Source organism: Cebus imitator, unplaced genomic scaffold (genome assembly GCF_001604975.1).
Source record: "Cebus imitator isolate Cc_AM_T3 unplaced genomic scaffold, Cebus_imitator-1.0 Scaffold25, whole genome shotgun sequence".
NCBI lineage: Eukaryota > Metazoa > Chordata > Mammalia > Primates > Cebidae > Cebus > Cebus imitator.
Genome location: NW_016107340.1, coordinates 5,244,026 through 5,260,900, shown reverse-complemented (window position 1 = coordinate 5,260,900; position 16,875 = coordinate 5,244,026). Strand labels below are relative to the sequence as shown.

Here is a 16,875-nt window from a genome sequence, read left to right as displayed (position 1 = left end):
CCTTTATTTCTTTTTCTTGCCTGATTGTTCTGGCTAGAACTTCTAATACTATATTGAATAGCAGTGGTGAGAGAGGGCATCCTTGTCTGGTGCCAATATGTGCCACATTTTCTTTATCCCGTCTATCATTGATGGGCATTTAAGTTGGTTCCAAGTCTTTGCTATTGTGAACAGTTCCGCAATAAACATACATATGCATGTATCTTTACAACAGAATGATTTATAATTCTTTGGGTATATACCCAGTAATGGGATTGTTGGGCCAAATGGTATTTCTAGTTCTAGATCCTTGGGGAATCACCATACAGTCTTCCACAGTGGCTGAACTACTTTACACTCCCACCAGCAGTGTAAAAGCGCAGAACTCTGCTTTCAGTGCTTTAGACTTTCTTAGATCAGCTTTTTCTAGATTCTTTGGGTTTTTATTCCTTCCTTATTCATCGCCCAGAACTGGCACCACAAAAAGAGTCAACAGATGACCAACAAGACAAGATCCCTCCCGCTAGAGGATAGGATGGGAATTAAAGTATACAAATCAAACATGGATAACTTGATTAATTATTATACCACCCAGATCAAGACAGAGCATATTCAGAATCCCTAGAAGGCTCCTGTCCACCTTCCCAGTCAATACTGCCCTTCCAGCTGCCTCCCATAGAAAACACCAACCCCTATCACAGCAGACAAGTTTTGTCTATTCCTAAACTTTATATAAATGGACTCTTAGAGTAGGTACTCTTTTATGTCTGGCTTGCTCAACATTATTGTATAGCAGAACTTTTTTTTCATTGTTGAGAGTATTCATTAAATGCATATTTCTGACCGGGCACAGTGGCTCACATTTAAAATCCCAGCACTTTGGAAGGTTGAGGTGGGTGGATTGTTTGAGCTCAGGCATTTGAGACCAGCCTGGACAACATGGCAAAACCACATCTCTACAAAAAAATACAAAAATTAGCCAGCTATGGTGGCATGAGCCTATTGTCCCAGCTAAAGGCTACTGTGAGCTAAGATCACACCACTGCACTCCAGCCTGGGAGACAGAGTGAGACCCTATCTCAAAAAACAAAATAACAAAAAACAAAAAGTGCATATTATCCATCCTACTCATGATAGAAAGTTTGGTTGTTTCCAGTGTTTGGCTATTATAAATATTGCTGCTTTGAGCATTTTTGCATGGGCAAAACATCTCAGTTCTGTTGGGTATTTGCCCTGAACTAAAATTGTAGGTTCATTAGGTAGTTTGTTGGCATTAGTAAATACTAGCAAATAGTAATTTAATATGTCTTATACTTGTCTCACATATCTGAATCCACCATGCCTAGTACCATTTCTTTTTCTTACTAAGCACTTTATAAAATCAGTTGCTGTTGAAATGTAGACATTTTGGTTAATATTCTCAGATTAATGAACTATGTATAGAAATATATTATTTGTAATAGTACTATCATACTTTCTCTTTATTTAATAGATCATTGACCCTTTTGTTGAAGTTGAAATTATTGGATTGCCAGTAGATTGTTGTAAAGATCAAACCCGTGTGGTGGATGACAATGGTAAGATGATAATCTGTGTTTACTTTTAATGAAGATGGTCTAGAAATAGAATTTACACTAAAAAAGGCATCTATGTAGAAGAGCAAGAAATCTCTAAAATCCATAACTGCCATTGAGTTTATGTTAAAAGCTTTTCAACACATGAAACTAAGTAACTGTGGGATTGATACATGGTATATTTTGATGGTGTTGTAATCTAGGCCCTCCAGACTTTTACTTTTGAAGCTATGTTTTTTTTTCTAGTAAATGAAATTTTAAAGAACTGGGTTAAAAATTCACTGAGGAAGTGACTCCATTATATTTTTATATTGTATTTTTATGACACGAATTTTCTCAAAGCTCCATTGTGAAGCCTACGTGTCTTGGTAATTTCTCACTTTTTCTGGAGCATGTAAAACTCTAAAGGCAAGCACAATATAGTCTGCCGAGTTTACTTCTTGAATATTTACATACGATTGGAGGGGTAGCATTCTTCTTATATTTTGGCCATAATTTAAAGAAAGTTTTCTTTACTCAAGCCTCATGTCTTTTTCTTGTTAATCTTTTGAAGTTTCTTTGTTCATACATTTCACAAACATTATTGCATACCTGTTTTTCTCAATCTCTTGTCATTAATAATGTAAAATACATTTGAAGCATAATCATTAATTTGAGAAATTAGGGGTTCATAGGGAGTCCCTGAAGGAACACTAGAAATCCCAAGCAGGGCAAACCTATAACTTAGGAAAAACATTCACATAGAAAACAACCTTCTTAAATTACATTTAATGTTCAATAGACTATTCTGTTTTAGTCTCAGAAATAATTGAGAGGTCATCACTTAGTCAACAAAGAGATCTTCTTTTATTCAAGAGGGCACTCTCAGTGATTTTTCAGCTCATAATTATTTCATTAGCTTGAAGCTTTTTATTAGGTTAAGTGGTTAATACCTCCTAAATGCATATATTTTTAAAAATTTATTTTCATTTTTTAGAAAGAAAAAACAAACTTACAGAGTACTTGACTTTTTAACAACTTTTATAGTTATTTTATTGGAGAGAATTTTACCAAGTAAAGGTATTTTTGCGTTTTTGTATTTGAGATGAATTATATGTTTTTGACTTATTTTTCAGTAGCTGTGAAAATATGACATCATTCATGCAGTAAGGTCTTGCTTCATGAGGAGATACTGGAATCAATAGTGCACAGTCCAATTTGACCCTGTTACTAACTATAAGGCCTTGTGAACATTATTGTCTATGAACATCAATTTTCTCAACTACAAAATGTCTTATAAATTCTGATATTTCCTACTTTAAAATATGAATGTTACTTGTATAGTTTTTGAAAGTAATATGTTTTTTGAAAGTCAGTTATATATTTAAAAAAAAAGAAACAAAAACGAAAACCCTGCTCTACTCTAAAAACTCTAAAAATCCTCTAAAACTCTTAGAGAATTGCTATAAGAAATATGATGATATATGTACAATAGTAGTTGAAATCTGCAAAAGCACTTTATAAAATGGTTGTTGGTGGTTATTACAGTAGCAGAATTTTTGGTGTCGGAGAAGCATAATTCTGTTGGGAGAGGATATCATTCTTTATTGTTTTTGCTAAAACATTATTCTTAGATCACTACTATTGATAAGTTTCGAACTTATTGAAGCATTCTGAATACTAAAAAGCTCTATAACACAGGCATCAAAGATTAATAGAATTGATATGATAATTTACAGGCAATTTTCTTACCAATTATTTTCTAGCAAGGGGGTAGATTTCAAGACTTTATTCCAGTAAGGCATCCTGGAGTGGCTTAGTTGTCTTTATGAGTTTAATAACCATTGCAAGCAATTTTCACCGTGTGCTTTGGATGTGTTGCAGCCAACTCATTTTCAGCCAAGTTGTTTGCTTTTCTGATTTTTCTTTCCCTATTTCTCTGAGGATTTAACCCTGTGTGGGAAGAAACACTGACGTTTACAGTACACATGCCAGAAATCGCTTTGGTTAGGTTCCTTGTGTGGGATCATGATCCCATTGGACGAGATTTTGTTGGACAAAGAACCGTGACCTTCAGCAGCTTAGTGCCTGGTAGGTATGAGCTGGCCTTTTCTCTCTAGACTGGCCATTCCTTTTTCTCTGGAAGATGTAATACATGATATGTTACTTACATAATAGTATATGTGATATATAAAATATATGTCATATGATACATGTGACTTTTAACAAGCTTTGTAAAAATGTGCAGTGGGTCATACCTGTAATCCCAGTACTTTGGGAAGCCGAGGTGGGTGAATCAGTTAAGGCCAGGAGTTCAAGACCAGCCTGGGTAACATGGAAAAACCCTGTCTCTACTAAAAATACAAAAATTAGCCAGGTGTGGTGGTGAGCACCTGTAATCCCAGCTACTCAGGAGGCTGAGGCAGGGGAATCACTTGAACCCAGGAGTCGGAGGTTGCTGTGAGCCGAGTTCATGCCACTGCATTCCAGCCTGGGTGACAGAACAAAACTCTGTCTCAAAAACAAAAACAAAACTATAGTCAAGTCAGATACTTAATTTTATTGCACCCATGGGAAAGCCAAATGCAAGTTCAGTTAAGAAGAAATGACTCTCTTTTCTTTTATCAGGTTACCGACATGTCTATTTGGAAGGACTGACAGAAGCATCTATATTTGTACACATAACCATCAATGAAATCTATGGAAAGGTGAGAAAGACCATAGGGTTTAAAGTCACATACACTAATATGGTCCCCAACAATGCTACTGATTAGTTGCATAATAGGAATGTAAATTTTGACAAACTGTTCTTGAACCAAAGACTATAAGGAAGCCTAGCAAGCTCCGTCTGCTATTCCAGTCATGTCCTGATCCACCTGTACTTTTCACTGTTTAAGGGTGTGTACTCATTTCTTCTATACTGGGGCCCTCTCTGGGCTTAATAGAATTGAGAAAACTATTATTCTCTCAGGCAACAATTTGTTTGGTTAAAACAATGAAAATATAACTAAACATTGAATTTTATATTAATCCTTAAAAAGACTCCGCTGGCTTCAGTGGGAAATGTAGTGTCTCAGATGGTTGACGAATTACCTGTACTAACTGGGCTATGATCCCAGCTGCTTCTAGGCAGGCCACATTTATATAGTACTGTTGTTTTTAACTGAAAATCTGAAAATTGTGAATGAATTTTAAAGCTACCTATGGGGCTGAAAAGGAGACCACAAAAAATACATTCTGTTTCTTTCCTGATGCTGTTGTCTTGGTTATAGAACTCATTTGAGGTTTACAGATCAGTAGGTTGTCCTCTGGTCATGTCAAGTAATTGGGGACTTGGCTACTGGTATAAATTTTCAGGACCACATGGGATTTGGAGGGACTGTTAAAGCATTGAATGGGGCCTGGAAATGTCCAGTGCTCTTTATCAGAAAATCTGTCTAGCTGGAAGCTTTCTCATTTGTGAATATGGGCTAAAAATAGTACCAACCTCATAAATAAATATAGACCTTATCTTTGGAAAGCTGCCTGGTACATAGTAAATCCTCAGAAATATTGGCTAATATTAATATTATGACTGCAATCCAATTAATAAGGAATGGACCATTTCAAGCTAAATTGGGGAATATAATGTTTATTTTCATATCAGTCAGCAAGGGCATGGAGGTGTGGGTGTGAGGATCTTAATTTCTAAGACTGGTGAAGTTTTATACCATAACTTTCTGTGTTTAGTTCTGAACTTCTGTTTGTGCCGCAGTTTGGGATCTTGCCTCTCACCCTAGTCGCCACAAATATAAATAATTCAAAAATGGTTCTTGAATACTAGGAATCCCAGGTTAACTACAAATTATCTCTAGCATTTATCATGTTGAGGGAAACAATTAAATTCTGAATTTGTTTAAAACTTGAGCCAGAAATAATTAAAATCTGAATGTGTTCTATATCACCTCTATCCTCTCTCCTAAGTAAATGTCCATTCATGAGTCATATTATATATTCCTTTCAAGATGGGCTCGGGTTGGGATCCACACATCACAGTGTGGTGGTATTGGTTGAACAATGAATAAGCATAAGACTGAAAATCCCCAAAAGTAAGAGAAAGGGTTTATAGACATGTATACATTTTTTCTTTTGTGTTTACCTGTGCCACCTTCTTCAGTGAGCCCCAATTGTGTTTTGTTGTGTTTGTTTTTTCCTTTGCAGTGGAGCCCTTTAATACTCAACCCCAGTTATACAATATTGCACTTTCTAGGAGCTACAAAGGTAGTTTCTCAGCATGGTGCTTTATTCTGGCCGGCATATTTCTTTTTAAGTGGTTATGGCAGCATGCTTTTTCATATCACTCCATTTTCCTGCTTACCACTTTGAAACATGCATCTGTTGCTTTAAGGCGCCTGAAGTTTGTTAGTTGTGGAGATTTTTCCTACCACTTTGTCATCTCTGAGTAGGAAACTTCTGGGAAAGTTTGATGTAAGAATGGAAGGCTGAAGTCCTTGCAAAGTAAGGTTGATAAGATGTGCATGAAGTTGTGCAAACATGCTGTGAGCTGCTGCTTTCTTGGTTTGAATATATTTCAATGGCTGTACAATTTCGGTTTATATTCATTTTTCATGGAGCTGTCATTTTAAAGGCAAATTGTTGACATGATGGCATTTTCTTAACTTGTGGTTGGTCATTTTGTGTCTTCAGAACAGACAACTCCAGGGTCTGAAGGGACTGTTCAATAAGAATCCTAGGCACAGTTCTTCAGAAAACAATTCCCATTATGTACGGAAACGATCGATTGGAGATAGAATTCTGCGACGCACGGCGAGCGCCCCGGCCAAAGGCAGGAAAAAGAGCAAAATGGGCTTCCAAGAAATGGTGGAGATAAAGGATTCTGTGTCTGAGGCCACAAGAGATCAAGATGGCGTGCTGAGGAGGACCACACGTAGTTTGCAAGCACGCCCTGTCTCTATGCCCATTGACAGAAACCTTCTGGGAGCTTTGTCGCTGCCCTTATCAGAAACAGCAAAAGACATTGAAGGAAAAGAAAACTCTCTGGGTAAGATGCTTTAAGTTTCTCTAAGACTAAACCCTTCTAGGCTGCATTTCAGTCCCTGATTACCATTATGAAGTGGTTGACATTCTGTACTCAAAGTAAAATATACTGAAAAATCAATAATTTTTAATGTAATCTTCTAGACCAGAAGATTTCAAACTTTAGGGGCCAGGTAGATCCATTTTCTCCTCACCAAGAGCTTTATAGTATCAACGTCAGAAATTGACAGTGAGGGATAGGGGAGCCATTAGATGTGATGGTGCAGAGAGGAAGGTGAAACCTGCAAAATAGGATTCAAAATATTGGTTTTCCAAATGAGTGCCATATTTACTGATTGTTCTGAGGGTGAATATGGTTGTATTACTTTTCTTACCATATGATCTTTCGATGATTGGAAATGTTTATGGAGAAAGAAAGCCAGATGTTGAAAACAAGCCACCTTTTTCAAAAACAAGCAAATCTTTTTTTTCTCAAAAGGTGGCTCAGGCAGTGTTTTTCTATGGCCTCTCTTCCCTGATCCTTAGATGCTGGCAGGGATGGAGGCATGTCTGCAGCTTCAGTGTGGTTATGGGCTCTACAAACATAGGAACCAGGTGCTGCCTGTCTTTTTCCTTAATTTGAGTGTATCATTGACTCATATTGTGAGCTCAATAAAGAGTGAGGACTGCCTTGAAGTGTGGCAGAGAGCTTTTGAGTGATGTCGGTGACTCCCATCCCATCCTACCTGGGGGTAAATTTAAGTGCCAAAACTATGTCCATTTGATGCCTATGCACCAAATACATTTTAATTAAATCAGAATCACCTCAGACAAGTAAAATGTGGTATTGATTTCCTTTAGCAAAATTGTTCATTTATCTTTTATCAAATGTTCTATTTTCGTGATTTCTTTTCTCACGAACACCATTTTACTTGTATTGATTTTTGTTATAAGATATTCTTGAATGGTTTATTTGAAGGAGAAAAAGAACATTTAAAAACTTGAAATTTTGCTAAGAGGAGTGTCACAGAAAAGATAAAATATGTGCCTTAAAATGTATTTAAAAACCCCATCTTTGGGAAAAATAAAGCTGTATTCAATAGAAGTTGGTTCTATCCTGTTAATGCCACAATTAAGATGTTAATACCGTTAAGGTGAGTTAGAAAGCAATTTTGAGGTGGTGTTTCTTTTCTACTTTAAAAAAAACAGTTATATAAATTAGTCATGTATGTTATAATATACATGACTTTTGGTAAATATAAAAAAATACATAGTTATATTACAGAAAAAACCATTAAGCACAGAAAAAGCAGAATACAAAATTCTATACATTATTCTGTTCTTCTGCAAAAGCTTACAGTGACTGTCTCAGTGATAACATCATATGGTATTTAATTTTTCCTTTATAATTCTTTGAGGTTTTCAAAATTTTTATGATGAATATTTTTAGTTTGGAAACTAATAAGTTAAACAAATTCTTTTTTCTTATACAGCATGACTCTGAAAGTATTATTAAAATAATCTGATCAAGAATTGAATACCTTATACTCTCCTAGCAGTATGCTAACCATGATGGGATATCCCAAATTATGTGAATTGTGTTTTCACGATTTACCTTTACTGTGCCTGACAACTCACTTCCACTTTTAGGAAAAGATGCAATATGAAATTTGCATATTAAAAAGAAATATATGATTAACCAAAAATTAGATATTAGCAATGACATGGAATTGACAGCCAATTATTTTCTTTACATTTTAAATCAACAGATATTGATATTTTAATGCATTTGTCACACCTTCCAATTATTTTAGAAACTAACTGATTAAATGAAATATGCTGCCAAAATGTTTTAAAAATGATGTTATTTATGTTTTTCTTCTTCTTCTTCTTCTTTTTTTTTTTTTAACTAATACATGTATAACTGAAAGCTTATAGTATCTTGCTTACAGGTACCACAATGCTTTGTTTAACAGAGCTGTCTTGTTCTGTTTTTATTGCCATGCTTCTGTGTAGTACAAATCTGAATAGGAAACAACGTAAGGTAATCCTCACTGTAAAAGTATGGTAACTCATTGACATTTTTTTGGCAATGAATATTACATCCTTTACAGATGTAATAGATACTCAAAGGGAAGCTTCAGTGAAATTCCTATAACTATATTTTACCATTTATTCATCACACAGACACTTCGTTGCAAACCTATGCAATCCATAATTATATTCTGTCACAGTGTAACAGATTTACATTCTCCATTTGTCTGTCTGAAGAAAACATGAGTGTCTGCAGGTCCTACATAAACTGATACATGTCATCTAAAATGTTGTTTGTTTCCTTCAGCAGAGGATAAAGATGGCAGAAGGAAAGGGAAAGCAAGTATTAAAGATCCACATTTTCTAAATTTCAACAAAAAGTTATCTTCCTCCTTCAGTGCTCTTCTCCACAAAGATACCAGCCAAGAGGATGCCATTGTATCTACTGCCCACATGTCAGTCACAGGAGAACAGTTGGGCATGTCAAGGCCTAAGGGTGGGAGAACTGCATCAAATGCCACAGGTGATTGCCAGGAAAATCCCTGTCCCGACAAGTCTCTCTCCCCAAGGCAGCATTTGGCTCCTGATCCTGTAGTTAACCCCACACAAGATCCGCATGGTGTGAAAATCAAGGAAAAGGGGAATGCCGAGGGCTTTGTGGAAGGGAAAACCATCTTGTCAGGAAGCATCCTTTCTCATAGCAACCTAGAAATTAAGAACATGGGAGGTAGTGGAGGTAAGGGCCGAGCTGCAACATCCTTTTCTTTGTCAGACGTCTCCGTGCTCTGCTCTGACATACCTGACCTACATTCAACTGCAATTCTGCAGGAGAGTGAAATTTCCCATCTTATTGACAATGTCACTTTAACAAATGAGAATGAGCCAGGCAGTTCCATCTCAGCCCTGATTGGCCAGCTTGACGAGACCAACGATCCAGCTATCACAGTTGTGTCTCATCTTCAAAATACCAGTGTGATGTCAGACCATTGTCCCCTGCCTAGCCTGGGCCTAAAAATACCCATCAAGCATGGTTTTTCCAAGGGAAAATCCAAGTCTTCCCTCCTGTGCTCATCTCCGGAGCTGATAACACTCTCGAGTCCTGAAACCACCAAACATGCAACATATACAGTTTATGAAACTACCTGCACTCCCATCTCTAAAACCAAACCAGATGATGACCTTTCTAGTAAGGCCAAGACAGGGGCCGTAGAGAGCAGCCTGCCTGGGTCCCCTAATACTTCTCATGGCTGGTTACCAAAAAGTCCTACTAAGGGAGAAGACCGGGAAACACTGAAGAGCTGCAGCCCAGCCTCTTACCCTGATTTGACCCTGGAGGCTGTAATACCTGATCCCACTCTCTGTTTCAATTCTGGGGAGAGCAGCCTTGTGGAAATTGATGGAGAATCAGAAAATCTTTCTCTAACAACTTGTGAATATAAAAGAGAGGGCACAAGTCAGCTTGCTTCTCCTTTAAAACTGAAGTACAGTCAGGATGTGGTAGAACACTTGCAGAGAGGTTTGAGAAACGGCTACTGTAAAGAGACCCTCCACCCTTCTGTCCCTGAAATATTCAACAATATTCAAGATGTCAAAACTCAACGTATTTCTTACCTAGCATATCAGGGTGCTGACTTTGTGCATAACCATCTCTCAAATTCAGATGCAAAAATGTTCCAGACCTGTGTGCCCCAGCAGTCTAGTGCTCAAGATATGCATGCCCCTGTACCCAAGCAATTGACACATCTTCCTTTGCCTGCTCTGAAACTGCCCAGTCCTTGCAAATCCAAAAGTCTAGGGGACTTAACATCAGAGGACATTGCCTGCAATTTTGAGAGCAAGTACCAGTGTATTAGTAAGAGTTTTGTTACAACTGGCATTAGAGACAAGAAGGGCATGACTGTGAAGACAAAGTCGTTAGAGCCTATAGATGCCCTGACGGAGCAGCTTCGGAAGCTTGTGTCCTTTGACCAGGAAGACAACTGCCAAGTGCTATATTCAAAGCAGGATGCCAATCAGCTCCCCCGGGCACTGGTCAGAAAGTTGTCATCCAGAAGTCAGAGCAGAGTGCGCAATATTGCTAGTCGTGCCAAGGAGAAACAGGAAGCCAACAAGCAGAAAGTTCCAAACCCCAGCAATGGGGGAGGAGTGATTCTTAGAAACAAACCCTCAGCACCCACCCCTGCGGTGAATCGCCACTCCACTGGCTCCTACATTGCAGGCTACCTGAGGAACACGAAAGGGGGTGGCCTTGAAAGCCGGGGCATCCCAGAGGGGGCATGCACGGCCCTTCGCTATGGCTACATTGACCAATTTTGTTCAGATAATTCTGTTTTGCAGACTGAGCCAAGTAATGATGATAAACCAGAAATTTATTTTCTTTTGAGACTGTGAATTATGTAAAACTGCATTCTTAAGATTTACAAGGTATTCCGTAGAATGTCAGAATTTTCAGTTTTCAGTACATAAGTTCCTTGGCTTGGGAATGATTTTCAGATGTATTTTTAAACTTGCATTTGGGTCTCCCTCTGACTTCATGTGTTCTCCCTGTTAATGTGTTTGTATATAGATTTGGTGACACTTCCCATGTACCTGTTATGATCTTTCTCCCCTGAGGTGTTGTAAACTGTATCAGTATGACATATGTGCATGCCCTAGATGTGAAACTCCTGAGCAGCTCGGGTTATAATGTGTGTATGTTTCACCAAGATGTCCTTTACTGTGTCCTCAGATTGCAGTCACAAATGTAGTCATTTTTACTCTCTAACCGTTGAGTTAAGAGACTTTGCAAACAACAAAGGGATGAATTCTGTACTTTAATTTGTTATCATTTTTCCTATGTTTCCCTCTTTGTTGAGAAGTCCAGATGCATTTTCTTTTTTGACATGGAGTCTCAACTCTGTCACCCAGCCTGGAGTGCAGTGATGCAATCTTGGCTCACTGCAACCTCCACCTCCCGGGTTCAAGCGATTCTCCTGCCTCAGCCTCCTGAGCAGCTGGGATCACAGGCACCCGCCACCACACCAAGCTAATTTTTTGTATTTTCTTTTTAGTAGAGACAAGGTTTCACCATGTTGGCCAGGCTGGTCTTGAATTCCTGACCTCATGACTCACCTCCCTCGGCCTCCCAAAGTCCTAGGATTACAGGCATGAGCCACCGCACCTGGCCTCCAGATGCATTTTTATAACTCAGTTTTTAAAAATTTAAAAATAGTTACCTGGCCTTTTAGGATGTTCTCATCCCACCCATAATGAGAGTTTAAAGGGGATAGATAGCTGTTCCCTATGCCCTCCCCACTTTTTGGAATAGGCTACAAGAGTGTGAGGAAGGCCGTCTTTTGTATATAAGGACAAAATTGTTTGTTTTACATACATTTTGTTACATATTTTTGCTAATGGCTTTGTATGTAACAAGAAGCCAGTTGCCAAACTACTTGTACTTTTGAATTATCTGATTGAATTATAGACTGCAAACAATGGCTTTCAGAATGAGGGACTTCCATCAGACTCTAATGATAATAGTAGCACAAATTGAAAACTTCCCCAAAGCTTTCAAAAAATATTTTCTCATAATAAAATTCAAGTTAATAGATAATTAGAAGAAACCTTTTTCCTTCAGGGAATGAAGCAACTCTATTTTAGTACTGACATGCATTATTTTCACTGTGAATTCATTTTTATTGCATGTTCAGATGTCCCTCTTTGTTTTGGTGGGGTTTTTTTGTTGTTTTTTGTTTGTTTGTTTGTTTGTTTTTGTAACATTAACTGTGATGATGTTCTTCTTGGAATTCATGAAAATATAATTAAAACACATTTTTAAACACTGGTCAACTTTTTTTACAATTGAAATTCATACGATGACTATTGACTAAAGCACTGAGAGCACTGGGACATACTTTCCATGTGTTTGTGGCAAAATAGAAAGCTATCACGGAGGACAATTTTAAGCAGGAATTTATGTCTCCGAGTGTTTTCCTTATGCTTTAAAGAGGATATTTGTGAGGTGACTTGAAAAAAAAATCAAATGTGATGAGTTTCTTTGCATTTGGCATTGCTATTGCATGTTTAAAAATAAGCCTTCCAAACTGGTTGTGGTGGTGGGCCGTGGGAAGGGAGTGGTGGTAGTGGTGATGGTGGTGGTCGTGGGTGGGGGAGCCATGTGAGGAAGGCAAATGAGATGCTATGTTTGGCAACTGAAATCGTCTGAAGCTTTGTGATGTGGGGGAAGAGTGCAGAGGAGAACACTTGGTCCCTGGTTCCCTGGGTCCCCAACTCTGAGCTTTTCCCCAAGGTTGGGGGTCCTTTATTTCCTGGACAGGCAGGGGGAATCTGCTTGGGAGTTGATGTGTAATGGTGAAAGGATGGATGACCCATTTCCATGCCCTTTGTGAGCCCAAGACATTTTTGTTTTCTTGGGGGCTTTGAACCCCCTAACTTCTATCCTTAGACCTTGGTTTGTTTTTAAGGTATCCTTGTTTTAGAAGGGATTGACATGATGTATGCTTGTTAAAATTCACTTGCCAAAGAATAGAATTTAGCTGCTTTTTAGGATTTGATGGTATCTTTGCTCTAAAAAAAATCCAGGAGTTTACATTTTTTTTGTTAAAGTAAACACTGACATTTTATAGACTAGAACTAGGAGATTCCGAAAATTGTGGGAAGTAAAATGCAAGCAATTTTAGAAAATAGATAAGGAATGTTTCTAACACAAATAAAAGACTAATATTTAAGGCGATAGATATCCCAGGTACACTGATTTGTTCTTTACAAATTATATGAATGTATTAAATTATCATATGTACCTCCTCCCAAAAGAAGAAAATAGGTTGGATGCACAGTACTTCTGGTTCTCCCAGGAAATATTTATTTTCCTTTGCTCCTTAAAGTTCTTAAATGGAAATATTTGAAAAGCAAATTTGATAATGAACTGGGATTAAATCAAGTTCATTTCGAAGATGAAAAAACTGAGGCTCAGCAGTGCTGTTTCCATTAAGCATAATCCATTAGCACGTTCATTTAGCTGATACTTTCTCTTTAAAAAAAATCAGAAGCACGTATTACTTCTTGGTGAATATTGAATTTAAGTCCTCTTAAATTTTTTTTTTTTTAGTTTTCATTTGTGTGGGTATACAGTAGGTGCCTATATATATGGAGTACATAAGATGTTTTGATATAAGTATGCAATTTGAAATAAGCACATCATGGAGAATGAGGTGTCCATCCCCTCAAGCATTTGTCCTTTGACTTACCCTTTGACTTATGAACAAGCCAATTGTACTCTTTATTTTAAAATATACAATTAAATTGTTATTGATTATAGACATTCTATTGTGCTATCATATAGTAGGTCTTATTCATTCTTTGTATATATTTTTTTTGTACTAATTAGCCATCTCCACCTCCACCCTCCCAGCCTCTTGCTACACTTTCCAGCCTATGGTAACCATCCTTCTACTCTATGTCCATGAATTCAATTGTTTTGATTTTTAGATCCTACAAATAAGTGAGAACATGCAATGTTTATTTTCTCTGTACCTGGCTTATTTCACTTAACATAATGATCTCCAGTTCCATCTGTGTTCTGCAAATGATGATCTCATTCTTTTCTGTGGCTGAATGGTACTCCATTGTATATATGTACCACATTTTCTTTATCCATTCATCTACTGATAGGCACTTAGGTTGCTTCTAAATCTTAGCTAATGTAAGCAGTGCTGCAACAAACATAGGAGTACAGATATCTCTTCAATATACTGATTTCCTTTCTTTGGAGTATATACCTAGAAGTGGTATTGCTGGATCATATGATAGCTCAATTTTTAGTTTTTGGAGGCACTTCCAAACTGTTCTCCATAGTGATTATACTAATTTACATTCCCACCAACAGTGTACAATAGTTCCCTTTTCTCCATATCCTCACCAGCATTTGTTATTGCCTGTCTTTTGGATATAAGCCATTTTAACTGGGGTGAGATGATATCTCATCATAGTTTCTATTTGCATTTCTCTGATGATTGATGATGTTGAACATCTTTTCATATGCCCGTTTGCCATTTGTATGTCTTCTTTTGAGAAAGGTGTATTCAAATATTTTGCCCATTTTTTGATCAGATTATTAGATTTTTTTTTTCTATAGTGTTGTTTGAACTCATATATTCTGGTTATTAATCCTTGTCAGAGGGGTTGTTTGCAAATATTTTCTCTCATTTTGTGGGTTCTCTCTTCACTTTGTTGATTGTTTCCTCATAACGTTCCAGATCTTAGAGGAAAGGCTTTCAGTTTTTCCCCATTCAGTATGATACTAGCTGAGAGTCTGCTGTATATGGCTTTTATTACATTGAGATGTGTTCCTTCTAGCCTCAGTTTTTTGAAGGTTTTTATGATAAAGAAATACTAAATTTTATCAAATGCTTTTTCAGCATCAATTTAAATGATCATATGGTTTTATTCTTTATTCTGTTGATCTGATGTATTACATTGACTAATTTGCATATGTTGAACCATCCATGGTTGATAACTTACACTTTATCATAATGAATGCTCTTTCTAATGTATTGCTAAATTTGGTTTGCTAGTATTTTGTTGAGGATTTTTGCATCAATATTCATCACGGATATTGGCCTGTCATTTTCTTTTTTTGATGCATCTTTTTCTGGTTTTTGTGTCAAGGTAATACTGGCCTCATAGAAAGAGTTTGGAAGCGCTCCTTCTTCCTCTATTTTCTGGAATAGTTTGAGTAGGATTGGTATAAGTTATTCTTTAAATGTTTGGTAGAATTCAGCAGTGAAACCGTCAGGTTACAGGCTTTTCTCTACTGGGACACTTTTTTTACAGCTTTGATCTCATTACTTGTTAATGATTTGTTCAGGTTTTGGATTTCTTCCTGGTTCAATCTTGGTAGTTTGTATATATCCAGGAATTTGTGAACTTCTAGATTTTCCAGTTTATTGGTATATAGTTCCCCATGGTAGCCACAAATGATCCTTTGAATTTCTGCAATGCCAGATTTAATGCCTCTTTTTTCTTTCTCATTTTTTTTATTTGGATCTTATTTATTAGTCTGGATAAAGGTCTGTCAATTTTGTTTAACATTAGAAAACCCTAGCATTTAGTTTTATTGATCCTTTGTAATTTTTTTCATTTCCATTTTATTTATTCATGCTCTGATCTTTATTATTTTTTTCTACTAATTTTGGGTTTGGTTTGCTTTGCTTTTCTAGTTCTTTAAGATGCATTGTTAGATTGTTCATTTGAAATTTTTCCTCTTTTTAAAGGTAGGCACTTTTAGCTATAAATTTCCCTCTGAGTACTGTTTTTGCTGTATCCCATAGGTTTTGGCATTATGTTTCCATTATCATTTGTTTCAAGAAATTTTTAAATTTTCTTCTTAATTTCTTTTTGAACCAGTGGTTACTCAGAAACATATTGTTTAATTTCCATATAGTTGTATAGTTTCCAAAATTTCTCTTGTTATTAATTTTTAGTTTTATTCCATCGTGGTCAGAGAAGATACTTGATATTATTTCAATTTTTAAAAATGTTTTAAGACTTGTTTTGTGACCTAACATATGGTCTGTCCTGAGAATGATCCATGTGCTAAGAAAAGGAATGTGTATTCTGCAGGTCTTGGATGAAGTATTCTGTAAATATCTATTAGATCCATTTTGTCTGTAGTGCGGGTTAAGTCTCATGTTTCTTTGTTGATTTTCTATCTGGAAGATCTGGCTAATGTTGAAAGTGGAGTGTTGATGTCTTTCACTATTATTGTATTAAGGCCTTTCTCTCTCTTTAGCTCTAATAACATCTGCTTTATATATCTGGGTGTTCCTTTTTAAGTGCATATATGTTTAAAATTGTTATATTTTCTTGCTGAAGTGACCCCTTTATCATTATGGAATGAGCTTCTTTGTCTCTTCTTATCATTTTTGTCTTGAAATCTATTTTGTCTGATAGAAGTATAGTGACTCCTGCTCTTTTTTTGGTTTCTATTGGCATGGAATATCTTTTTCCATCTCTGTATTTTCAGTCTATGTGTTTAAGTGAAGTGTGTTTCTTGTAGGCAACAAATCAATGGGTCTTGTTTTTTCATTATACAGCCAATCTGTCTTGGAGAGTTTAGCCCATGTACATTCAATGTCATTATTAGGAATAAGTAAGCAGGAGTAAGTAAGGACAGGTGATTTACTCTGGTGATATAATTTAGCTTCTTGCTTCTTATTTTTTTGTTGTTGTTGTGTTTTTTTTCCCATTTATTTATTTTATTGCATTTTAGGTTTTGGGGTACATGTGAAGAACA

At 36.6% G+C, this 16,875-nt stretch overlaps 1 protein-coding gene across 9 annotated transcripts in view; it reads left to right on the top strand.

The window, feature by feature from the left end:
- PLCH1 (phospholipase C eta 1) overlaps positions 1–11,346 on the top strand; it is a 246,046-nt gene extending 234,700 nt beyond the window's left edge. For 3 of the 9 annotated variants that reach the window (XM_017522917.2, XM_037736468.1, XM_037736465.1), the window contains 6 exons: positions 1,472–1,556; positions 3,477–3,623; positions 4,161–4,240; positions 5,733–5,792; positions 6,219–6,573; positions 8,890–11,346. In XM_017522917.2, coding sequence (XP_017378406.1) covers positions 1,472–1,556; positions 3,477–3,623; positions 4,161–4,240; positions 5,733–5,792; positions 6,219–6,573; positions 8,890–10,973 — 2,811 coding nt within the window. In that variant the 3' untranslated portion in view covers positions 10,974–11,346. Of the gene's footprint in view, positions 1–1,471; positions 1,557–3,476; positions 3,624–4,160; positions 4,241–5,732; positions 5,793–6,218; positions 6,574–8,564; positions 8,593–8,889 lie in introns of all 9 variants that reach the window. The other 6 variants (XM_037736470.1, XM_037736471.1, XM_037736464.1 and 3 more) reach the window with 6 other exon arrangements.
- Positions 11,347–16,875: the final 5,529 nt, after the last annotated feature.